This window comes from Oenanthe melanoleuca, chromosome 2, assembly GCF_029582105.1.
Source record: "Oenanthe melanoleuca isolate GR-GAL-2019-014 chromosome 2, OMel1.0, whole genome shotgun sequence".
In the NCBI taxonomy this organism is placed as follows: Eukaryota; Metazoa; Chordata; class Aves; order Passeriformes; family Muscicapidae; genus Oenanthe; species Oenanthe melanoleuca.
The window spans coordinates 123,576,539-123,603,072 of record NC_079335.1 but is presented as its reverse complement, the minus strand read 5'-3'; the positions used below and the strand labels follow the sequence as shown (position 1 = coordinate 123,603,072).

Here is a 26,534-nt window from a genome sequence, read left to right as displayed (position 1 = left end):
ACTATCTGTTTATTAATAGCTAAAGTAATTTGGGAGTAGGATTGGGGAAGTCGAAGTCAGCAAGAGATATACTAGCTTTTCTTGATTTCTGAAAAGTATTTTTTGCCTCATCTTGGATTTAAAAGGAAGTAGGGGAAAACAAATCCATTCGCCCAAATCCTGAACTGTGCCAGTGTGCAAGTTAACCACATTAAAGTAAAAGCCTTTGCTCAATATGATAGCTGGCTATGCTCCAAAAATCAGTGGTATTAGCTTGCCCCCACTATACTCCTATTTCTTACACTATGCATGTGAATTTTTGATATGTTGTCAAGACTGAATCACTATAGAAACATCTTCTGAAGTATTAGCACACAAAAAACCATCTTGACAGGTAAATTGGTTCATATATGTCCTGATAACAAATATAAGTTAAAAAGCAAGGAAATGAATAATTTCTTTTGCAGTCAGTACTCCGTTATCACAGTAATGGGAATTTTCAGTGGTACCTTTATTGGCAGTAGTGAGTGAAGACAGTTTGAAATACTGCATGTAGCCTTTTTAATGTTTTTCAAGGCTTTTTATCTCATGCTTTGGATTTTTTGAACAGCTTACTGGAGTGAAATTTATGAGTAGATACATATTTGTGAATTTTGGTTTTAAGACTAGCTTTAATGCTAGACTTGTATCAAAAGTCTTCTCCAGGAGAAGTGTGTAGATGATGATGATAAACAGCCGTTTTTAAAGTCATTATAATAGCATTTTAAAATTAGTTTAAGTAAGGTATGTAATACTGTGCATCTGAAAGATAAAAGCTTGAACTTCTCATCACAACTTAATTCTTCACGGGCAAGGTAAAAACTAGGAAAACATGTAGCAGTTTTCCGAGAGAAAGTAATTTGTTCAGAGGTCATAAAAGTATAGTCAGAAAGGTGCTTTTTGCTCTTATATCATCCAGATACTACAGGCCAGTTGTTCTGAATGTTACTTCAAAATCATTAAATTATAGCTAAATGAGAGATATAGGTAGAGATTACAACAGAATGACAAGTTTGAGGGACAGTCTATTACATTTGTTGTGGCTGTTAATTGCTCTAGACAATAAAAACTTGGGAAGGTTTTCACACCTTCATTTTAAAAGCTTTTGTGAGCTAGAATAAAACAGTGATCAGTTTTTTTAAAGCCTATTAAGTTTGGAAATACACATTGTGTAACCAAATGTAGATGTTTTGATGGTGTTTTCTTGTTACTTTTCTAAAGATTTATTTTTCCTCTTGATGGAAAAACATGGCTTTACCTTTAGAAGGTAGAGTTATCAGCATTATTGAGGGTTTTGGGGTGTGTTGCTGAGTAGGAAGGGAAGGTTAGTTTGAATGAGAGACAGTGAGCACATTGAGAGGAGCCAATACTCTGTGCAGACACAACACTGCTTTACATTCCTAAAGCATCTTTTACTTTTTGTGCAAAGCTGTGCTTTGGCCTGAGGCCCTCCCAGCTGCCCTTTGGACTCTATCACTTGTTGGGTGTACCTATCTGCAAGAAGCTGTTAAATAATTGAATTTTTCAAGAGCTAGTGAAAGCTAATTTTCAGAAAAGGCCCACAATATTGCTCTGAACAGAGCAGTGATACTATACAATATCAATTAGAGCAGACAAGGAAGGGTTGGGAAAAAACGTATTTTCATGGCACCTGGCTTTATGATTTTATATTAAAACTACTGGTTTCACTAGATCTGTTTTGTGATATTCTGGTCCATGAAAATGTAATTCAGAGCCCTACATAGCATCTTCAGCAGCTGTGGAAGGGGTGAAATTAAAAGGCATCTGAAGATATAAGCAGATGAAATCTGGAGGGGTTTCTTTGCACAAATATAGATTGGATACCCTGTTTCTCAGGGATTTTGATTCAGGTGCCTTTACATAGCATTTAGTAGTCCCACTGCTGATAGCAGGCTCTTACAAGTAACATGGTTATGAAGATGCTTGTTAAATTTTGGGCATCTGATTCAAAGTTCTTTAATGGAAAGTTGTTAGTAAAGTCTTTGCATAGTCTTATTAGTTACTTTTGAACTTATCAAAAGTAATCCCAAGGCCCACTGGCAAAGTTTCTTGTTTAAGTATAGTCACTCAAAAAACTGTTTTAGAGATTGTTTTTTTAGTTAGCCTCTTTTGTTGTTCTAATAATGTGCAAGCTATAATTTCCAGTATTAAGGTTAAAATAGTATCTTTAGAGTTTTAATGACAATCTTAAAATGTTTTCTAGATAACAGAATATATGTGTTTTTAAAGATTTGTCCAGAAATTCTATGTGATAAGGCTCTGTATTTTCTGCTGTGCATTTGCAGCAGTGAAACTCTCTTTAAAGATTCTGTGATCAGCTGCTGTCAGCAGGATGGGATGGGGTGGGGCGATATGGGGTGGGATGGGATGGGATGGGTGGGCTGGGACACGCTGGTGGCAGGGCATTCCCTGCTGGTGGGACCGGAGGGTGCGGTCTTGGGGCCTCAGAGAGCAGCAAACATGCATGTGGAACCCTTGGACATCACACATGGATTTGCTGTGTGTCAGGGAGTACTGACAGGACAGTTTAGCACTGCAGAGTTTACAGGACACAAAAGTGGAGACTGGCTTAGGCTGTGAATTCCACCTCTTGCCACTTGAGCTCTGTTCCTGGTCCCCTCTGCTCTCGCCCAACACCTGACTTGTACGTGCGAGTCTCCTCACAACCGCACGTGTTCTTCAAATAGTGCGTGCTGTGCGTTTGGTCAGAATGGAAATCTAACTCATGAAAAGCAGGGAGGGTAAAGAGAGATACTTGTTTAGCAGCTGTCTTACATAGAAAGTTCCAGCCAGGCAGGGCTAGCTAAACCAAAAACTTGATTGAAAGCTGAACTGGCTAGTAGACAAGACTTAAATCTTCCAAGAACTGACTTGACCTTGAATTCTGTTTGATTCTTCCCTTGGATGTACTGCCATGGTTTTCCACTATTTGGTGGAATGGACAGTATTACATTTTGTGTCTCTAATTTTTTAAATAGAAACTTGGATCTTCAATTTTAAATATTAGAAGGAGGAAACAAACTGTCTGGGTTCTGTTAATGATTTCTGTGTTTGGAATAAGCGGTGTGTGCCAACAGTGGAAAAATGCCAACAGGACCATCATGCTCCCAACTTGGCAAATATCTGTATCGTCTCTAAGCATTTTCTGCCTTCACAGTTAACACCAAAAATTCTGTAAATAGAAGTTCTGTATTCACTCTACAGGAGGAAAAAACTGAATAATCAATGTGCTACTGAGATTCACTTCAACATTTTTATCATCTCATATCTTTCATAATAAATCTTCAAAGGGAAGTGTGACATTTGAGTTAATTTGTTTCTTGTTGTAAGAGGAAGCAGAAATGTTTCAAAACATCTAAAGATTAGCCTTTGTATGTGAGTCATGATAATAGTTTTTGCAGTTACTCTTTGCAAGCTGTTAAAGATCTAACTTTGGTGAAGTTAGATCAAGCTTGAAGCTTGGTTAACTGAAAAGGCAACACATATGCACAACAGGAAAGTAAACAAAGGTTATAAACTTGAGTTGAAAATAATGTACCCCACATTATATACTTCAAAAGAGCTAAAGCAAGAGCAGCTATTTCTCTCCAATTAAGGTGTGTTTGTAAGTTGGTGGGTCCTCATTAATTTTGCTATTTCATTCTTTAATTGTAATCCTAAGCAGGGAATAGGGAACCAATAATGCTACCCTGGGAGAGATGTTGCTCTTTGAAAAGATAGAAGCCACTGCAGAAAGCTAATTTTCTGTGGATAACAATTTCTGTACCTACTTTATTTCCTGAATGCATTTACTATCATGTTGTCAGCACGACTATTTAAAGTGAGCCCTTTCATAGTCTTAATATTTCACATTTCTGTGCTTTGGTCATTAACAGACTTGAGCCTTCTCTCATACTTTCTGAAGAAGTACAAATAAATCTGCCCATTGCCTTTTGTCTTAGATCTTCACACCTTTAATTCTAAGTGTGTCTGGTTAAAATGCACACAGGCAGCTGGAGTTATGAATACCTGTGTCATATAGCCAGTAATGATGAGAGAATTAAGCTGTAGAAGTTTTATTCTAGATATTAATGAAACTTCACAACTGCGAAGCAAGTAAGAGAAGACATTGTAACGATGAGGTAGCAGTACCTGTGTTACAAATGTGTTTTGTTTTGTTGCAGCTTCTGAGCTGTTCATGAGACTGAGGTCAATATTCCAGTGAAGAAATATGTTTTAAAATAGGATACAAGCTGTATGCGCACATCTTGAATAACACTGTTTATACAGTGAGAAGGCATTTATCATTACCACTCATAATTCTTCTGCATGTATTATGCATATTACCTTGTTCATTTATGGTTTTTGAATTGTGTAATAAAGAATGTATTTGTTTCCAGGATCACAGCTCTGTTTTGTTCCAATTGCAGTGTTCTGGATAAAAATATCCTCCTGTTACGTGTTGTTATACAATAGATTGCTGCTGCACCGAAGCTGTTACTCAGAAGAAATGTGCTATACAAGGGTGTTAGAAGTAGCCTGCAATAAAGGAAGCGTTGTGGTAGAAGCAAACCAACGTAGTGGCTAAATTGTGAAAAAAGGCATCTTGTTTGGAAATCGAATTTAATTATAAAGCACTCTCAATCTCTAGTAATATAACTGCTTTAAATTTTCAGACAGTGGGAGTAGCTCACCGTTGCCCAAGTATGCCTCATCTCCCAAACCAAACAACAGCTACATGTTCAAACGAGAGCCCCCAGAGGGATGTGAGCGAGTGAAGGTCTTTGAGGAAATGTCGTAAGTAATGCCTTTTATATCAGCTGGTATCTGCAAAGCAGTAAACCTGTTTACTGAGCCTATTCAACTGCAGATGAATAAACTATTCCAGCTGATGGGTTTTTCAGGAGCAAACTATTCTTATAGTTTGTGCAGAAGAGAAGTTCAAGTGTTTACATTGATGTGAAGAGAAAATGGAGTATTTTACCTCTTTTTGTGCATTTATAAAACGCAACAAAAATCCAAGCAGGAAGGATAAGGTACATTAATTTCCTAAGTGTTTATATAACCATCTTTCTGTGTATTTTTTAAAACATCTTAAATTTTCATGGCTTAAGCAAAAATATCCCTTGTCATAATGATCAGCTTTGAGCACAGGTTGCATTTTGATGTGTACATAAAACATAGAAAATGGAATGAAACATATGTAAAGTGTTTGTAGATGGTAGTATGTGTACAGCATAAACTTTGCTTAGTACTTTTGCTGAGCAAGAAATTGGAAATTAAACTCTTGGATATCATGTCTTTTTCCCCTAGACCAGCAGTATTTGAGAACAGCACATTCTGTTGAGGTTGCATGCTAAGCTCCTGTGGATGAAAAAATTAAGGAGGGGACATTTCTTGCTCTAACAGCATTCGTTGCCCACTGGGTGGTGAAGGGAGCAATGTTGGGTTGTGGAAAAAGCCTCCAGACAAAATTATGGAATATGGGAAATATGAGGTCTGTTTTATGGAGGTCCTCAAAGGAATTTAAAATGACTAAATATGTTTTTGCTGCATCGCCTATCAAAGAAGAATTTGTGCCATTCTAAATTAACCGTGGCATTTTTTCATGTGCATATGTACTGCAGATTTTTCGTGCTGGAAGTTGCATGTTTTTCCAGTAATTACAAAGTCATTTTTTGTGATGGTACTATTTTTAATGCTGTGGATCAGTTAGCTGACTACCAATATGGAAGATGTTTGCCCCTCTGTCCAATTAATCCCATTCCTTGTCATTCACATTTTAGCAATGTATAGAACCACAAAGTTCATGATGTGAAAAACACCTCAGCCAGCCAGATATATAACCTTTTTTCTCATTGTAGGTCTCGTCAGCCTGTCTCAGCCCCTCTCTTTTCATGTCCTGACAAAAACAAGGTTAATTTCATCCCAACCGGATCAGCTTTCTGTCCTGTAAAACTTCTGGGCCCCCTCCTTCCCGCTTCAGACCTGACGCTGAAGAACTCTCCAAGCTCTGGTCAAAGCACAGGTTTGAGCACCCTGACTGTTGAGCAGCTTTCGTCCCGGGTCTCTTTCTCATCTCTGTCAGATGACACCAGCACAATGGACTCCCCAGAGATCCCGGTACAGCAACCGTCCCAGCAGCAGCAGCCGCTTTTGCAAGAGATTCAGACTGAAGAGCATTCCTCTCCTCAGAGCTACGTGTTCATCTAGAGCAAGGTGGAGCAGGCCTCTGCCCCGAGACAAGGAGTGAGGAGATCCTAGTTCAGATACATCTGCATGAGGTGGCAACCTTTCAGAACACCACAGAATACTTAGCAGCATTCAAAAAATATCTCAACACTGTTCTTGGCAGGGACAGAATCCATATTCAGCATTTTTTGGTGAGAAAGCAGTAATGCCTGCAGAATCAATGTTACATTAAGCATTTTCAGTGGAGACTATGCATTTCATAGTATGTTTGACCAGATTATTACTGTGTCCTGTGTTCTGTTTCAAATTCTACAGTATAAATAAGCTCTCTCTCTATATATAAAAAAAATGTTGCCTGTCTGAATAGAAAATGTCTTGCTGTGTTGTGTCCTATGGAAAATACTGTACTTCAGGATTATGTTTACAATTGATCCAGGTGTTTATGTTTCTAACTTCTGTAATACACACAATGCAAAAAAAAAAAAAAAAAATGGCCACAGCAGTTGCACAGTGCCCACCCTATGGCCTAGCTTCAGGTACTTCTCTTGAAGTGTAAACTCAGGTAACTTGGAATGTATATCATATTGGAATATAAAATATTTTACAGCTACAAAGCTAAAGAGGGAACATCACTCTTTTGCCTTTCCTTGTTTTATGCATTATATTTCCTCATTACATTCCACTTTCTTGGAATAAGTGCATTCAGATCCAGGTGAATGATGACCCTGGACATGGGTGAACATGAGGAGAACCAGCAAATCTGTGATGTATATCACTTTGTCATGTGCTTACAAGTAAAACAACTGTTGCATTTACTGTCATTTCAATAGATGTAAAATTGTGGCATTTAAAGGTTTCAGGTGTTGCTCAGTTAATGACTGTTAAACTGTTGCAAATAAAGTGTTCAGTACTAGGCTGTACATGAGAAACATTCCACATTGTGTGTGAGAGGATTATGAAAGACAAGAATGTTTTTGTTAAAAAATAGAAATTCTTTCAGGTTTCATGGGGGGCGATTGGGGATTTCCTCTCATGGTTTTTGTTGGCAGTTAAGGATGTGAAATGCTACTGTTACCGTCTAAAAGTCAAATTAATGTTTAGTTTCTCTTTTGGAAATGTTCATTCATTTGCTGGTTGCAAATAGGTTTTCAGATTTTGTTGAGCAGTGTTAGATGAGCAGCGTTTTATTTATGTAGTGAGTAATTGTGTTCGGATGAAAGTCCAGAAGTAGCAAGTGGGTGTTCTAAGAGGGGTGGGGAAAACAATAGTTTTAAGTTCATGTTACTTAAAGCTTCTCCCATAACTTTCTGTTACTTAAGCTGTGTGTGTAAAAGTGTGCTTTCCCCCCCCCACTTAAGTGTGAATAAAAGAAAAATCCATGTAAAATAATCCTGGTTTTACAGGCTGGACACTTTCTCAAAATAGTACATGGCAAGATTGGGTTGGTGGTGCTCTTCTATTGTACTAGAAAAAGAGGAGCATTGCTTTCAGAGATAATTTCCTGTGATACAAAGAGGACCCCAAAGGCAAAATAAACTTTATGTTCTTGCTCCATTGCTTTAAGCTCAGTGGAACTACATTTATGATGTCTGCTCCTAAGAGAATAAGGTTCACCTTTTCCAGGAATTGAAGAGATTAGTAGCCTGCAGCTACTAGGAGCATTTAAACATGCTCTTTTATGTTTTTTTTTCTGCTTTTGAAGATGAGATTGGAGGGGGATGAGAGTGAGCCACTAGTAACTACTCACTAGATATGTGCTTTTTTTGGAGATAAAGCATTGCTTCCTTTATATTACTGAGTTTTTGTTAACACTGTCTTACAAGGTGGAATTCACAGCCTATAAAACATCCACTGTTTTTTTACTCCCCTTGCAGAAAATATAGTAGAAGGAGATAGGTCTGTCTCTAACCATTTTCATGTGAAAAAGCTTCTTGAAACACAACAGCCATCTTTAACCCTACTAATCTCAGGCCTAGGTGAAAACACTATATATTTTATAGACTGAAGATAAAGGGGAGAAAATACTCGTGATGTAAGTATCCATTCCTTTTAATATTTTTCTTTCTAGACTAACATTGCAGTATGATGACCTTTTTATGCTCTGGCTGTGTCCAGATAAGAAATTGTAGTCTCAATTATTGATGTTAGGTTACCAGGGGATATGATGAGTGGTTTTTAGATCAGTGCTGATCTCTGTACAATATTTGCAATGCCATTACATGTTCTTTATATTTTTTCCATGAGAAACTAAATATTAATTAAAATGAACATTTGTTCTTAGCAGAATTGAAGGTTTTGAACCAAATGTGTTAAAGCTAATGCTTTGCCATGTAAATTTCCCAGCAGTTGTTTATCTCAAATGTATTCTACATCCAGCTGTAGAAATTTGTCAAATATTGTTTAAAGTTTTGTACATAGTTGTACTGTTATTTCTAGCCACTGTGCTGAACAGTATTCAAGTTATCACACGATATTGCTTTACACAAGAAAATGTGTGGCTTTTGTTTTGTATTTTTTTTCAGTATAGAAGTTCCTGTGTCTTATTTAAATAAAAAATTATAGTTAAAAAAAAGTGGTGGGGACAACACACAAAAGCAGTGGTTCATTTATTTGTTTTGGAAGCTCTGCATGAAACACCATAGAAGATTAAATTTTAATATTGTTCCAAATTTACATCTAGAATAATGCCAGCCATGTATGACTAGTGTTCTATGTCTTCTAGAACAAGATAATCTCTTATCTATTGATTTTTGCATAACGCTGTACTCAGAAGTGGGGAAAACCCTAAAATAGCTGAATGTTTAAATATGCTTTAAATAGCATACTCTGTTTCTATATAGCACAGGAAAAAAAATCAGTTAAGAGTTATTTGAAACTATGTATCTGCTGCTGTGTTTGTGGTATGGCTAATTTCAAGTTATCTGCTGAAAATTATGAAAGCCATTAGATGTTTCACGATATGAAACTAAACTAAACTCCTAAAGGATGTGGTATAAATCTACTGACAGTCTTGGTTTCATGTTGTTTTGTATGACTCAAATGATTGTCATTTGACTTACAGAATAATTCTTTCCAGATGGGGGTGAGAGGGAAGGAGGAAGAAAAAAAGGATAATATTTAAATACATGTAAATCCTCCAAAGTCAGTGTTTACTAAAGAGCACTATGGCAATAACCATCAAGAATGGATTAATGCTTATTGTTGTCAGTCAGTGGAAATTTTAAGTTTTCAGCATCCCAAAGCTTACAAGGTTTCTATGTGACTATGTTAAAAACATTAACTTGAACTTAACTAAAGTCCTGTGCAGGGCCAAAAGTTGGACTTCAGTGACCCTTCTGGGTCCCTTCCAACACCGGATATTCTGTGGTTCTGTGATCCCACCCACCGATGAGAATACTTGGTGTCCTTCAGTCAGGAATGGCTTCATGTCAGCCATTTCATCATCAGCTTGAAGGGGTTTCTAGGAGTAGCTTTGTGACCATCCTATCCCCTAAGTGGATTTGGCTGCAGCAATTTCAGGCTGTCCTTGAGTGGGAGGTGTTTTCTCAGGAAGTACTTTGACAAAAGCATGCAGCTTGGCCTGCAGAGATGTGATGCAGTTTGTATCAAAGGGAGCTTTTAATCATCTCCATGAACCTAGGCCTTGCCTAGTTAGTCACATTATGGATTTTTTTCCACGAGCCACACTTTGTGTGCTGTGTGTAACTCACTGCCTTTTTCCTTCCCCAAAGCCAAAACCAGGAGTCTAAAAAACACCAAGAGTAGAGAGCTAATGAAATAATTTTGCCTTGAGTTCCTTTTTGTGAATAAAAGACATTTTCTAATAATTCGTGGCTCTGGAAGTGAATGCTTCAGAGGCTGTAGATCTATGTAAGGAGAGCTCTTGATTGTGTATGCTGGGGTAGGAGACAGCAGATAGTGAGTGACATCCTTCTTTTAGGAAACAGAGAGCTGTCTGGGAAGTGATTTCTGGCTTCCTGACAAATCAGCTCTTGGGAAGGGTCAGATACTGGCACAAGGATAGAGTCTCAGTACCTTCACAGTATATAAGTGTAAGGAGTAACACAAGCGAGAGAAATTGTGATGTCAGCCAACATCTCTAATTTATTCAGTTCAAACAAACACCATTGAGGCTTAGCAAACCAGCTCCTCCTACCCTGGCCTTCCTCCAGGGTACTGGATTGGGACCTTCAGACGTTACTTGAGGTAGAAGCCAAGCAGTTTGGATATAATAGGTAGCTAGTAGAAGTTTACATCAATTACTGTTGTAAAACAGCCTGCCTTGCTGTGTAAAATGCAGCCATGAAAACAGAGATTTGAAGCAACTCAGCTGGGAGGAAATAACCCAAGTTCCTACTGTGTATGCCCAGAACCTAAATGCAAGGAAAAAGTGAATTAAAGCTGGGAAAGTACGTGCATTACACGTACAGTCATCTATACTTGGTACTTGGCTGAAGGAAGTTGTTTGATCAAAGATTGACATGTAGTTAAAATGTGTGTATCTTATTTCTGTTTGCATTAGTGTAACCAGTCCTGAAAAACTCTAGTTTGGAAGAGACTGTAAAAGGAAAGCTGTAAAGCTATAGGAATAAAGTACTGGAAAAACTAGAAGGTGGCTGTGTAGGAGCTCAACATGATTAACTTGATGGTTGAAGAGTGACAATTTCATTTAGTAAATACACATAGGATATACTTAGTAATGAACTTTAAGTTTAGCAGAGATGAAATATTAAGCAGTAAGAAAATGAAGGTAGATGAATTCATACTAAAAATGTGGATTTGTTTTAGCACAAGTATAATTAATTACTGAGCCAACATGCAAGGAAAGATTTTTTTTCAAGTGTTGACATGTTTAAAATGAGAGGATTTTACAAAAGATGTGTTCAAATATGGTTTTTTATAAGCCTTACTAATCTGTGATTATTTGGGGCATTTTACATTTCTGTTGAAGGTAAAGAGGTGGAATTTTTAAACTACTCTAAGAATTTTTGCCTAACTAAAGAAGCACATGCTGCAATATTTTCAACTAGAGTGTTAACACATCTTTTAAACTGTCTGCAATAGATTTTTGAGGGTAACTTTTGACTTCTGAAAGTTTTTGGTGTGTCAAACATGAATGAGGTCTCCAGTAAAGCAGAGGTAGTTGAGTAGCTTTATTAGTTCTTTTGATTTTGGCACCTCCTCTATAGCACCATAATCATGGAGAGGTGGTAAGAAACTGGAGAGTAGGAGTTGTCTTTTTGGAGTGCAACAGGTCACAGAAATAATGTGTTATTCAAGTGGAGCTGAGAGGAAGGAGTTTCCTCAGTAAAGGCAACATTGGAAGTGAGTGAACATGTAAGTTAAACTGCAAAGTCAATTGATGACAAGAAAGAAGAGCAATTATATAAAACTGAATAGAGAGGTGACACAATTTTTAAGAGTAGTTGAAATTTTATCTCAGGTTGTACAAAGTTCTGATGGAAAATTTTTTATCTGTAGCCTGGAAAGCTCAGAGGCAGAGGAGCTGGAAACCTGGGAGAAGAGGTCATGTCAATCTCTTCTCCCCGTTGAATTAGAGACTGAGCATCATAACAAAGAACAATTAGGCTAATAACTGTGCCTGTAAAAAAGTAAACTCCTGTAAAAAGAATGGTGTGTGTAAGATTTGTTTTTGTGTATGTGCACAGTGAAGTGTGTGATTAAACTTTTCAGTGATTTTTGCAGCTGTTGGATAAAAATAGGATTTGTTCAGGACAGTAGTAATACCCATGGTAATTATTTTTTGTACTTTTTTTTTCAACTTCTCCAAATAAGTAGTAAGTAAATAGCATCATTTAAATCCCAGACTGCCAGGCATAAGTCATGTTAACTAAAAACAGGTGTCTATTTACTTTCCACAGGTGAAATCTGAGTGCTCTTGAGACTTTATGGACAGAAGTTCTTTCTCCAAGGAGGAGGAAGCTGAAAGAAACTAGACCTCCCATTAAACTTTGGTGATGCAATTATTCCCTTACTGAGTTTTATTTGAGTAAGAATTTCTAGTTGTGCCCTATCTCTATGATACAGAGGTTTCTCAGAGGCTGGGTAGCAGCCTCCCGTTCCATAAGGTTGGTGCTATGCTTGGGCTTGTTAAATAGGGAAGTAAGAACTCATTTTTATGAAAGATTTAAAAAGGGTGGAAACTAAATACTGTTATTAGAAAATGGGAAGTGGGGGAAGAAGCGCTTAAATCTGCTTTTGTGATTCCTTTGGATTCTAATTCATTGTACATCCTGAGAATGCCGAGATCAATTCATTTGGATGTCAGTTGCTGAAAATATAGGAAGCTTCAGACATAGCTTTCCATCTCTGACAGTACAGAGATGGTACCCTACTACCCACTTCAACTGCATGGTGGTATTTTGGATGGTGCATGTAGATGTATGTTAACAATTATCACTGCATTCAGGGGCTCTTGTTCATGAAATTAATTTGGGTACAATGGTTTGGTTCTAGTAGAGAATTCCAAGGAGATAGTTTTAACACTTTCTGAGTTGAGTATCTAAGAAATCTGTTCTTTTCTGGGGAGGATTTTCTGAGTTCTTCTCTTCTGAAGGGGAATACTAATCCTTTGGGGGTAGGCGAGTGATGAAGATAGGAGCAGTAGGTCTTGCACTTTCTAAACACTGGGAAAGCAAAGCAGCCTACGCCCCTGATTTGGAGGGTAACCTGTATGTCTGTATTGGTACATACAGGATGTTCTTGGGTTAGGAACACAGCAGATGTCTTAATACTCCAGAGGAGTATTAGCCTGGATAAATGTCATTTCTTCTCTAAATCAGGCCATGTGTAGATTGCAATCTGTCCCTTTGGGTGTGTCCTGGCTGAAAAGCTGTGAATGCTGTTCTGTATCATGACCTGACTTTGTATTCAGTAAGTGAGAAAATGTGCCTCCAGACCGGCCAACAAACTGGTACCTCTATCTGGCCCAGGGGCTTCGTGGCACTGGCTCTGTCCTGTGGGTGCAGGTCTGCCAGAGCAGGAGCTGTTGTCCGTCTCTCAGCCTGTACCATCATGGAAGTTTCCATTTCCCACCATGGTACATACAGGCCCTGCTGGCCCCCCTGCATGGGAGTCTCATTTCCACCATCTCTGATTGCCGGGAGACGTTGTCCCCTGGTGCAAAGCAGGGAGAAAAGCCTGCAAACCTGGGCTCCTGCAACTGTTGAAGTTCTGGCAGCACCATGATGGTGTTGTGCACTGGGGAAGGGACATCATTACCTGAGCCATGGTAAGACTGACCCCAACTTACTTCACTTTGGCAGTTGGCTCTTGCAGAAAGGAACCTAGTTTGTATTGGTGGCACTACAAAACAGGACTTGTTTTGGGGCCATAAAAGCATTTTCTTGTATCTTGAAAGACTTTCCTTTTTCCAGTTTAATAACAACCATTAAAGAAAACAACATTATATACCTCAACCTCAATTAAGCTCTGCATTAAATATTTCAAATGTTTATGGGGAACAGAGAGGAACCCAAACCACTTACAGACGAGCTGCACTGTTCATTACAAACCACCCCGGGACAGACAGTTCCATCTGCTTCTCCAAATCACAAGTAGGAAAATTACCATTATGGATTTTTACTGGTTTTCTATTACATTTAATATTTGCAAACAGGATGAGCTGAAAAAATGGATGGGGGCAAGACAGGGTCTGTAAAGTAGTCTAGTGCAGCCTTTCTTCCTGAACTCTAGATTGCTTTTTAATCTTATTTCTTTTATACTTTGTTTTGGGAACATCCCCATGACTTAAACTGCAAGCTGTGAGATGGATCTGCACACTGAGGTTTAGCCAGGCTTTGAAGCACAGCACTAGTAACTGAAGAACATTGCAAAGGCTGGTGAAGCCAAGAGGTCTCCTGCCTCCATGGAGACCTGGGTCGCTTCCCTTAAAAATGAAAGCAAAAGCTGCAAACTGCTCAGTGCTGGAGGGGAAGGGAAGGTTAAGAACTAACAAAAGGAAGATTTTGTTCAAGTAAGGTGTCTTGTAATCATTTCCCTACATGAAGAGCAGCAATGACTGTATCTTGCATGTGAGCTTGGCTGTGGTTTGGTGACAGGTAGAGGTGACCACAGGTGTTGCCTGAGGGCTGTGGTAGTGCTGCTGGCATCTCCCTACTGCGCAGCCTCGCACCCCTCTGTGGCCTCTGCTGCTTCAAGTGTAATTTTTTTTATTTTTTGTGGGGTGGGGAGGGGTGGTGGGAGGAGGGTGGCAAGTTTTCAGCCAGATCAGTGTCATTGCAGGCTCTTTTCCAGCTGGAAATGACCTGCTAGGACGGTGGTGGCCCATGTTTAGATAGGTTTGGGATGCCTGGGCAGGCTTTTGTGACTTCAGAGCACAGACTGGCATTTTGGGGGAAGAGCCTTGAATTGCTCCTGTGCCTCTGGCTCTTGGAGCCATGGTTGCTGACTCTAAATCCAGGGAAAATGTTGAAGAAAAGGCTGGATGAGCCCAAGACCCAGCTGAACCACAGATCAGAAAAGTCCCCCATGGGGCTCATCTCATTCTTTGTGTTCTAAAAATCTATCTGAAAATCAAACTTTCACCTGCCACAGTGAGGGCTGCTCTCTATTGTCAGGTTTGGTGTTCTGAAGCTCTGGTGCTCAAGTTCAAGACAGAAACAACCATAGGAGCCACACAGACTGCCAAAGCAGTCCAGAAAAATAAGCAGCTGTAACAGCAAACTGGCTCATGATTTCAATTCCTGTCTTTTATGTGTCAAGGGTTTATTCTGAGGATTGTACTTGGAATAATAGGAGTTTGGGCTTTTTCCTTGTTGCATCCTGCTCCTGTTACCTTCAGCATGCTTGTTTCCTGCAGCCAGCTGTTATCCACCCACCTAGATGGAGACAGGGTTTGATGATTTAATTGTGTAGCACTTTTAAACTTGTTTTTTGCCCTCGCTCCAGCCTGTTGATGAAGCAACCATATGGCATCCAACACCTGTCCTCAGGCCTTTCCTACTGCCATTATAGCTGTAGAATTCCAAAATAAAAGAAACACCCTGCAGAGTAAGTTTCTGGGATAGATGAAAGATTTTAGTTTAAAGAGAAAACTGGCTCTAACTTCTTTAACAGCTTAGGTAGGTCTGCTCTCTCTGCTAAAATTGCTTATCTACATTTTTCCTCTTTTTTTGGGGGGGTTATTCCCTATCCCAAAAAGGATTCCAACAGCAATGAGTGTAACTAGTTGGCAAATAGTGTCAGCCAGGCTTCCACCTCCAAGCTACAGTATCCTTCTGTCAATTTAAATTTTGTAATTTTTGCAAGCAGCCAAAACTTCAAACCCACTATGGATTAATTACAAGGCTGGGCCTATTAAGCTTTTGCTATGGTAGAACAGAGTTAAAAGTTGATGCAGCTGCTGGGAGCTGAACACTGGTGTCCAGCAAACAGCAGCCTCCTCACTTGGTCACAGACTCACAGAATGGTTTGGGCTGGCAGGGACCTCTAAAGCCCTTTGCCATGGATGTTTTTTTATGAGATGAGGTTCTTCATAGCCCCATTGAACCAGACCTTGAACATTTCCAGGGCTGGGGCATCTGTCACTTCCCTGGCCAAACAGTTCCAACGTCTCACCACAAAAAAATTCTTTCTTATGTGCAATCAAAAACCTACACTAGCAGCTAACAACCTTTCAGCTAACAACCTGCCTCTTGTCCTTAAGCCCTGATGAAGTCTGTCTCAGTCTTTGTTACAAACTGTATATATTGAAAAGAAAGCCCCACAGTAAAGTCTCCCCTGAGACTTCTGGACCCCAGCCTGAACAATGCCAGCTCTCTCAGCCTTCCTTCATAGGACAGCTGCTCCAGCCCTGCTGACTGGTTTCATGGCTCTCCTCTGGACCCACTCCGGCAGGGAGAGCTCCTGTGCTGGCAAGTACCTTGTCTAGCTTGGAGGGAGTGTTTAGTTTAGTGTTTAGGGTTTGTAATTAGTCAGTGAGGGGAAAAGCCAATTTTATGCTTGGGAGAGCCCTGTTAATGAATGGCCCGGTAATGGTCTGATTGACTGCAAGGCCAGTCCGTGGTGCTGGAGGCTGGCTGGTTACCCAAGGCCAGACCTGCTGGACCTGCATGGCCTGTTTGGTCATGGTGCCCTTGTTTACTGTCCCAGGAGAGGCTCTGTGTGCGTGCACTCCATGTGTGTGCACTGTGCTGGGCTGAGCACACGCTGAGGGAGGATGGCAGCCCCAGCAGCTCTGTCGTGCTTGGCTGGCCAATGAGGTGCTAGACCATCTCAGCATTTCTGCTGCTCAGCTGAGGCAAAGCCTCTGTTGCAAGGCTGTTGGCAAGCCTGGTGGTTGCTCTGCTTCCTGCCTCCCCCATATGGTGACTTGTTTAAAAATAAGACACTTACAAGGAGCAGAAGTTGTAAAAGTAGGCTAACCAGAGGGGGATTTGCAGTAAGTGCTTGGAAGGAAGCTTGAAGAAGTGAGGAGGGACCCAACACTGGCAGCTGCACCTATACCATTCTTGCTGCTGCTCTGACATCTGATCATCTTTGGGAACTGCACTGAGAAGACTGGATCTTCCAGCTGCCCTTCCTGTGCTCTGGGGCTATTTGACCCTACATCCCCTCAACAGCAAAACTGGACAGTACACCCACCATTCATTCCAGCATCCCCTGGTACTCACAGTGGGATGTGATGGAAGGATGCAGATAGCAGTCAACAGCAGCCCCAGAAAAGGTGGCATGGTGCCAGCACCTGGGTGCTGTGCAACCTCCTACTCTGTTGAGCTTCCAGGCTCAGATCCTGTCAGGGCTTGTAGGCCACGACATTTCCTGTATTCCCACTTGGAACAAAGCTGCTTGCTGGTCACCTTGTTGCTCAGGTGGTCCCACTTTTTCCTAGCAGCCCATAATGTTTGAAGGGAATTTGAAAGGACATTTGGGGAAGACATTTGTCTGCTTGTGGCCAAGTGGTCCTGCTTCAAAGTACATTAGTGCCATGCCCATGCAATGTTGGATATGGAAAGGAACCTGTAAGTCCTATTCTACTCTGTTGAAATAGATCATGATTATTTCACAAGGCCAGAAAAGTTACTTTAAAAAGTTGCTTGGTAGTTTTCTCTATGAGCTGTTCAATTGCCAAGGCTCACAGTCCAATTCCTCTGATGCAGCTGCTCTTGAGAACTGTAGAAACTTTGAATCATCAGAATCAATTACATCAAATTTAATAAACTTCACAATAAAGGCAGTTAATCAATTGCCACTGTTTTCATCTGCCATAGGGGTTCTGCAGCTGTTTTTATTTTAAAACAATCCACTACTGAACCAGAATATGCAACTGGAATGAAGCATATTAAATCAAAATGAACATTATGGATGTAAAAAAATCAATCCATAATTTTCCCAGGATGAAGAACTGCCCTGTTGTCCCAAGCCTGAAAGCACAGCACAGAGAATCCTCTCAGTGGCTCTGGCCTGGGAGTGATTCCACAGCCCAGGCTGCTGATGAGCATGTGCCAGACACTTCTTCAGTAGTAGGGAAGTATTGTCTGTAACTCTGTACTTTGCATTAACAATGTCTACTTGCAGGATGGTAGTTTCCTGCTCTGGTTTTCAGCTTCATCACATCTTTATGATAATAATGCATTGTACACAGGGATTAAATTGCTTTTCTTTAAGCAAAATCAATTACATTTTAAATACCTCTGGCTTGTTGGCTTGTTTCTTGTTGTTTTTTTTCATTTGAAAGTGTGAAAAAAAAAGGCATTGCAAATGATTCAAAGCTTAAGTAATGTGAAAAATTACATATTACGAGAAATCAATGCTTAATATGAACATTGTGTAAGGAGAAGGGAAAAGAAAAAACCCTGCACCTGTGGTTTGCCTTGTGTAAAGGGATGATCATTCTGATGCTTTCCTACTAAAAACAAGATAAGGATTTAGAACATCATTAGCTGAACCTCTGCAATGTTCTTAGTTGCCCCCGTCAAGAAAGGAGTTTGGTTTTTTGTGCCTTGTTTTGATTGTTTTGGGTTTTTTTTTAAAATCCTGTGATTCTAGAATCTATGACCTAAAGAACAAACATTTTTTTGAGCCTTTAAGAGCAGTTAATTGGCTATTTTTAACTAAATACAGCCTCTTCTCTGCTTTTCACCTAACTGCTTCAGCTACCAAAAAATGCTGGAGTGGATTGTCCATAAGTGTTTTAGAAACTATCCAGACAAATGTAATCCACAGCAAATTTAACAACCACAGACTTGCTTGAAGTTGCAAGAATCTGTTTAATGATTTTGTGGTAACCCAGCTGGGCTGAAGAGCACCCTGGCTCTCCCTCGAGCGCCTGACACTAACATTTTTGGCATTGCAGATAATTACAGCTTGGGATGAAGAGGATTTTGGGCAAATAGTCTCTGTTATAGTACAAACTAGCACTCCTACGTGTAAGTGCACCCCAGTGTACCCTTAGGTATTTCCCAGTTAATCCCCTTTGTGGATGTCTTTACTGCTAGAACTGCAGCCCAAAGTTGTGAATTCTGCCCTCCTAGTGCCCAAGAAAGTTACAGAGTGCAGGAAAGGCAGCTCATTGAACAAGGAGCTGCCAGTACTGAAGAGTAGCAAATTCTGTGGAAGGAACCAAGTTTTATCTTTAGAAAGAGTTAATGGGTATCAGCTTCCAGGTCTTACACACCTCAGGGCCCCAGCCGGGCTGGGGAGTGTGCAAAGAGAAGATCAGACCATCTTTTCCCACTGGACATGGAAATCCACTGCTAAGCATCTGAAGAACTTCTCTGGCAACAACTGAAGTATTTTGACACTTCCAGGTTATGGGATGGGATAATGAACATGACAGTTTGAACAGGGGTGTTTAAAGCTTGCTGAGGGCTGAGCCTGATGAACTCTGGTGAGTCCAACTTCACATCCACTGCTAGCATGTGGCAAATCCACATTACTGCTGCTCAGTGCATACATCCAACAATGTTCTGCTGCACTCAAGAAGTTGTCCAATTCAGTGAACTTGTACATTTATATAGTTATTTTCAGGTACTTAGTTACCTATTAGACCATGAGGGAGAGATTTACTGAGTGTGAAACGCTTCACCAATATAAAAGGAAATCAAGCAAATTAAAAAAGGCTGAATATAATAAATTGTAAAGCAGGTCCTATATAGTATACACTGGCTACTGACACATCCTCAGGGTGCACCAGGGCATGTCCAGGTTGGACATCTGGAAGAATTTCTCCAACTCAAGGGGTGGTCAGGCATTGGAATGGGCTCCCCAGGAAGGTGGTGGAGTCAGCATGCCTGGAAGTGTTCAAAAGACAACCAGACATGGCACTGAGTGCTTTGGTTTAGCAGGGGAACTATTTGTTCCAAGGTTGGACTCAATAGTCCAACCTTTATGATTCTATGAGCCTTTTCCCCTTCTTTTGCAGGGAAGCAAAGGCACATGACATTGAGTTCAAATTTTCTCAATATCCTTCCTCCTGGATTACTATTCAGAAACAAAGGGTTCAGTACTGTCTACAAACTGGTCATCTTTATCTTCAGATCCTTGTTATATATCAATGCATCAGCACAACAGCATTCCAGTGGGAATAAAGTTGTGGTTTTTGTCAAAATCATTTTATTAAAGAGTTAATGTCACAACAAGCTTAAAATAACACATGCTTCAGAAATAAACTGGATGAAAAATTCTTAGAACAGAAACAGAAATGGATTGAAGGCATGGCAAAGCATCAGTTCCAAGAAACTTCTGAAAACAGGTGCAAATTCTGTTGGTGCAATGGAGAAAAAACTCAGAAAAAGAAGCCTCCTGGGCATGATTTCTCTTTATGTAGTGCAGTTTGTCAAATAAGTTAGATTGGAAAGGGGACAATTTCGATGGCTGCACAGACCCAAATTTACTTCTTCAGTAATTAGCTCCAGCACAGCTTTTTCAACTGTGAGTACTAACAAAACAACTTCAGTTGACATCTTAACACAGCAGTAATAGATATATTATATACATGATAGATGTTTGACTCATGCAGCCTCTTCAGTTACATGATTTAAATTTACTCAAGAAACATTATAAAAAAATAGGTTTGCAATTTGTATTTCACTTCGGTGTTAGCTCCACATCACCCCAGGCAAAGACAGTGTTTCAGCAGACAATCTAATTTGGCAAGAAATCTGCCCTAATTCTTAACCTCATTTTTTTAAGTCCACATAGAAAATAAATGCGAACTCTTTATACAAAACAAGAGCAAATAACTGTACCTATAGAAAAGGGGATTAATTCCCTTTAGTTTTATTATCATGGCACATACTTTATAGTTTCACAACAGCATACTAATTTTAATTTAGTTTTTTTAAACTCCAAAATAGTGTTGATGAAGGGAAGAATGTGAGTTACCAGAGGCAGCTGACTCATGCATTAAGCAATTCATGTTCTTTATCAGTTTTCCCAACAGCATCAGGATTGGATAACGGGTCAAGGTCAGCAAAGAGACTGAACCAAGCAGTCAAGTCTTTAGGATTCTTTGTAGATTCTGGGGGAAAAAAAAAGAAAAAAAAAAAAAAAAAAAGGAAAAAAGAAATAAAAAAGAAATGCACAGACTCGTCAGCTATTTTAAAACAAAACTGACTGAATGTTTGACTGAGGTCAAATGAATGCCATGTTATTGTTTAATTTATTACCAAGGGCACTTCTAACAAGAAAATCAGAATGACTGATTGCATTTTAAAACACTATCTTTGTCAGAATACAGAACTTTAGTAAGAATGAGTGTTTCACATGTCTGCTATGTATTTTATATGGCTTTTGCCTTAAGTACAGAACACTTTAATTAGAAATAGAAACAATCTCACTTTGTTTAGCTTTTTTTCATGAAAGGTATTTGAGTGTGCCCCTGCATGCCTGAGAACAAGCAAAAGGAAAGTGAAGGCAAATTTTACTTTCAACCTCTCTTACAGGACTAAATTCCTCTGCCTAAATCCAATTCATGTGACTGTTCCGTCCCCCCTGTATGCAACCAACAAGGTCATTACTCATCTGGAATGAAGTTTTAATGGGAAGGCATTGGCTGGAGAGAGAAAGAGAGGGGTTATATTTGATAGGCAGTCCCCAATACAGTTTCTAGTACAAACTGATGGATATAAACAAAATGTGAATAGGGAATATATCCAATAGCAGCTGGACTATTGCACCTCTATGTCCACATTGATGTATGTATTTCACAGAGGCCTCCTGCCTGCTTTTATTCCAACTGGGCAGATGTTCAGGTTAAAGCAGTAACAACTTTGGCTGCTATGAAGAAGGTACATCTCCCCTTGCTTTGTTTTTGTGGCCCTATGCCCAACATGCATTGTATTGACAGTGAAATCAGATATGTTCTTCTCTCAGATAGATAATGGCACATGAAAGCTTTCTTTGTGACAAAAAGAATTTACAGACTAAATAGGCTCTGCCTGGCACGACACTCCTCTTGGTACCTGCCACTTTCAGAACCACAGATTTCCAAATAGCTGAAGGCCATTCCTTTTGCTGGTGCCAGTCCTGTGCCTGTGTAATCTCACTGATTTCCAAAACAGTTCCTGAAACACCTTAACTCTCTTTTCCTTTTTTTCTGCTGAGCTGAAAAAATCTCAGGGGAAGGAATACCTGTCACCCCTTTCTTCTGTATCATGACATGTGAATGCACAGAATTGGCTAAAAACTGGCAATGGAATCCAACATAATTCTGGTTCTCTTATCCAGAAAATCCTAGTCAAAAATCAGCAGGCCTTTGTCTCAGTAGATGGCAGGGCTATGCACTCTTGGCTCAGTTGCAACAACTGAATTAAGTTTTAAACAGATGATTACTGATAACATATATGTTTATTAAAAAAAAAAATTGCAATTAGGACTCTTCTGCCTTATCAGCAGCCTGTATTTTAGCCACAACACTAAATCTTAGACCTTAAAAACATTGTTTAGCTTAGACAAAGTGCATGCAGATGCTATTCTGTGTAACTCAAAATTAAAGGTAAAAGAAACTGCAGCTTCAACTCCTTTGTTATATGGTAAATTACTCTTCTGACATGCTATTAACATTAAGCCTACCAAAAATATATACACACATATACACCTATTCAAGGTGAAACAGAGTAATCAGGGAGCACAAGAGTGAGCTACCACAAAAGTAAATTTTGATACCACAGTGACAAGACAGGAGACTCTATACAAGACACAAGAGCTAAAAAGGAAAAGCCAAGTAACTGAAAAAAATACATGACTATCACCTTTCCCAGGCGTCTTGCCATCATTCACATTCAGGCTGTGTGGTTTCTGTGCTGGCTGTGGTATTGATGGTGGGCTCACACTGCTGGCTGCCCATCCTAAAATTCAGCAATACAGCAGCATTAGTATGAGGAGTTGCTTTGTTAACTCCAACACTCCAGTGTCTGGCAGCACCAGACAGAGGAGCAGAGTATTACATTACATTACATTACGTATATGTCCTTGTACACACAAAGTCAGCAGTCAGACCTGCATAGGAGCAATACCCTTTACAATAGAGTATCTGTAGATCACTTTCATCATCTCCTGCTCCAAGCAACTGTACTCTTTTCAAACCTTTCACCTGGCTAGAAAAGATTTTTGTTTCTCTTACAGAATCACAGTTCATACTCATTCACAGAAAAGCCAGTTCACCAATCATGTCGAACACAGCTGTAGGGAAAAGAGTCACTTATATTTGGGTGGAAATACCACACATAATAAACATTTTTTCCATGTCCAAAGACTCAGTTCATCCACTGTTCCAGACAAAACCTTATTTAGAGACCCTAGATTTCTTAGTTAATTTTGAAGTAATTCTGGAAGAAGAGATGGTCATTGCAAAACACTGAAGAATTAAATTCAAGAATAATTACTTCAAGTTAATTTAAAACTACATTTTAATGGAGAATTTCTGTTTGCTCTTTATTTGAAAGGAGACTGTCAGCAAGAAGAGAGAAACCATGCAGGAAAAAGTGAAATAATTTTTTGTTCTTGCATACATATTCTATATCCATAAGAGTAATGAAAAATACAGTTAATGAGGCCAGATGGATAGGTGGGTAAAATGAACTAGGGGTAGTACACTGCAGAAGCAGATTAGGAAAAAAACAAAACAATTTTTGTCCCTTGCTTAAGATAATGAATTCATGTTCTTTACTACATTTAGAGGACTAGAGACAGTATTTCTAATTGAATAAAAATATCCCTTAAGTTTGGCCTGATCAATTATCTATCTATAATTTCACAGTATCACAAACAGGATGCTCATCTACGCACCTAGTTACCATTTCCTTATTCAGTCTCTTTTTTTTCCTACAAGTTTGTGTTTTCCTTTTTTACTCTTTTTGTTCTTTCTCTCCCCTTACTTTCTGGTCTTTTGGGAGTCCTGCCAGATATTGGCACCCAGCTTCCTGACAGGTAAGCAACAACCACATCAGTCATGTCAACCCTTCCTCTCTCAGTAGATTATTCTCATCACTCTTTTATCTTACCTTGCTATAAAAGGTCTAAAGCTCAAGCTATGTTACAAAAAGAGGCAAGAAAATTTTTTCTGTAAAATCACAAGAATTAGGAAGGAAATTTAAAGCCACAAACATCCTCTGCATCTCTAAGGAAACTAACCAAAAACTTCTTCAAAATCTAGATGCAGAGTGCTTACATGTATTTGCTCTAGACAAAGGTGATAAAGGCTTGTGAGCCACCCTGTGTCCCTTGAAAAGCAAGGTTTTATAGTTTAATCTTTCAAATAAGCAAATCTGAAAGACAAATAATGGAAAACATGGCTTGCCCCTTCAGAACAACATATTTTTCCAGGCATTTTCTCTGCTTGTGTTACAAACAAGAATGGCAGAGGACATTATACACAACTACAGTAGACTGCAATGCTTTTGTGTGCTTGGAGATGCAAAGTGTTTGATATGGCAATGAATTACAAGAGCTAAATTCAGCTGCTTAAACAAAGAGGGCCAAATCCTAATCTGATAGAAATGAACAGGACCTCTGCCAGAAACTTTCTGTGCAAGCCCCAGTGACTTCAGCAAGATCAGCAACTGGCTCCCTGTGACATCACTGATGTTCCTTTACACTGGTGTGCTTGGCAGGTCAGGCAGCAGAGACACTTCAGAGCTGTGAACTCCTCTGGAGCCCTGCCTGTTTGAGTCCCTGGACTATGGTAGGCAGCACATCTGTGACAGATGCTGTGGCCTGGCTGTCATTTAATGAAATGCAGGTAGCTCAAGACCCACTTAGAAAACAAGAACCACCTAACAATAGCAACAAAAAATCCAACCAAATCCAGAAAATATGTGATGCTTTCATAATGAAATTACTGATCTATGAAGGGACTGGGAAAGACTGACACCAATTTTTTATTGAATGCTTTCATTAATTATATTTTTAGTCAGCTACAGAGAACAACTTTGCCTTTCAAAACCAAACCACAGCCCATCAGTTTGAAAGCAGTTGTTGGCCCTAAGCCTGTTTTGGTTTGCCTGTTCACAGGATGGCTTTGTTACCTGACCAGACAAAAAGGTTATTGCCAAGACAGCAAGGAAACCAAACAGCTTGCTGTCAGCAAGCATCTTCACCAACATTGCAATGACTACATTTAGAAAAGGAAATGGTGAGCTGTGCATTTTCTTACCAACCAGAGTAAGTGCACATGTAGGGAAGATAAAGAGGCCTTAATGGTACGAATGAGTAAGTAAATGGGGCCATAAACATCATGAAAAGAGAAAGCCAATGCTCCCTCTGAAAGAGTAGAAAGGCAACTTAACTACAGAGCTATATCTGGAGGAGAATCCAAAAGATATGTTGGGAGCATACTTTGTTTCTATTATATATAAATACACACACACACACACACATTAATATGTATTTCAAACCAGCACCTGGTAACCCCATAGCAATTCAGAGTCCCATTGTGCTGGATCCTGCCTATAAATACAGCCAGAGAAAACTCTGAGCTGGGAATTCCTGACCCTCACAGTTTATAACCTGCATAGCATTGTGCCTGTTTTACAGATTAAGATCTGAGGCAGAGAGAAAACAAAGCCCCAAAGATTTATGAGTGTGCTTAACGTAAAATAAGTAAGTAATCCCACTGAAGTTAATAGAAAAGTTAATGTGCTTAAAGTTAAGCATGTGAGTTCTAAGAATCTTTATGGTCTTAAGGCCAAATTCACACAGGAAGTATGCAACATTGAGGCTGTGGTGTGGCACCTCACACTGAATAATTATTAAGCAATCCTACCAGTTAGGGAAAAATGCAGGAGATGTATCACAAGTTCTCAGTAAAAATATAATTCATATGTTCTAATGTTTCCAACTTGTATGTCTGGATATGCTTATGGTCCAGTTAGTATTTTTTTAAAAAGTCTCTCTTTCCATATTTAATGATAAGATCAAATTCTGGAAGAAAAGTTGCAAAGTGAAATGAAATGTAGTTTAAGATTAAAGCTGAGATTTTACAAGATATAAAATGGACCAAATTTCATCTTCTGTTAAAAAATAGGAAATAAAAAACTTGAAAACTTGGAAATATTTAGAAAGATAAAAAAGACACAAAACATTTAGAAATATTATTTTCAGCTACAATCACTTAGCTGATTACCCCTGACTTTTCAAATGCCAGTACATCAATCACCACAATCTTCTGCCAAACCCATTTGAAAACATCCGCTTATTTTGCCCTTTACTATTTTTTTTACTCCAAAAGATTTTGGGATACCATGTTGACTGGAATGGATCTTCCATTTCTAGTATTCCTTGAATGCAACATTACTGAATTCTGATTTTGAAGCCTCTAACACTGCACCCAATGCCAGTGCAAATGAAAGCTAACAGCCAGCTTAGAAAGGATGCACAACTCTGCTTGCTGTTTATACCTAAAAAATACTTTTCCTTTAAAAACACATTTACATTTAAAAATGGAAATTACACAGAAATGCCAAATATATTAAAAATATGTCAAGCTGTGAAAAAAAAAAATCAATCTCATAATATTTCTGCTGCTATTTTTAGTAATTTTTATTAATTTGCTTGAAAATCATGTACCTAATAAAAATACATCTAAACCTGTGAATCATTACAAATGCATTCTCCATTTTTCATCTAAGTGCTGAAGCCAATGAACCAAGGCATCTTGCTCTAGGGGTGCATTAATTATAAAGTAAATCTGACTTTCTTATTCCTGCCAAAATGTCACAGGTCATTGTACATCACGTATGACTCTTCCACTTGCATGGGTTCCAAGAAATGGTCTCCAGGATAGGATCAGCCTGCTACTCTTTCCTATATTGCTCTTGCCCAAGTGAGATTTAAATGACTTG

The 26,534-nt window shown here is 39.2% G+C and overlaps 2 protein-coding genes across 11 annotated transcripts in view; one reads left to right on the top strand and one right to left on the bottom strand.

Moving 5' to 3' along the window:
• The window catches only part of GLCCI1 (glucocorticoid induced 1), a 57,608-nt gene extending 45,422 nt beyond the window's left edge, over positions 1-12,186 (top strand). For 2 of the 3 annotated variants that reach the window (XM_056486032.1, XM_056486031.1), the window contains exons 7-8: positions 4,695-4,815; positions 5,883-12,186. In XM_056486032.1, the coding sequence (XP_056342007.1) occupies positions 4,695-4,815; positions 5,883-6,231 (470 nt within the window). In that variant the 3' untranslated portion in view covers positions 6,232-12,186. Of the gene's footprint in view, positions 1-4,694; positions 4,820-5,882 lie in introns of those variants that run through there. The other variant, XM_056486033.1, reaches the window with a different exon arrangement.
• Positions 12,187-19,783: 7,597 nt separating this feature from the next.
• Positions 19,784-26,534, bottom strand: part of ICA1 (islet cell autoantigen 1) — a 65,414-nt gene continuing 58,663 nt past the window's right edge. For 5 of the 8 annotated variants that reach the window (XM_056484501.1, XM_056484502.1, XM_056484494.1 and 2 more), the window contains 2 exons: positions 22,446-22,541; positions 19,784-20,713 (listed from right to left, as the gene is read on the bottom strand). In XM_056484501.1, coding sequence (XP_056340476.1) covers positions 20,592-20,713; positions 22,446-22,541 — 218 coding nt within the window. In that variant the 3' untranslated portion in view covers positions 19,784-20,591. The remainder of the gene's footprint in view (positions 20,714-22,445; positions 22,542-26,534) is intronic. The other 3 variants (XM_056484498.1, XM_056484499.1, XM_056484500.1) reach the window with 1 other exon arrangement.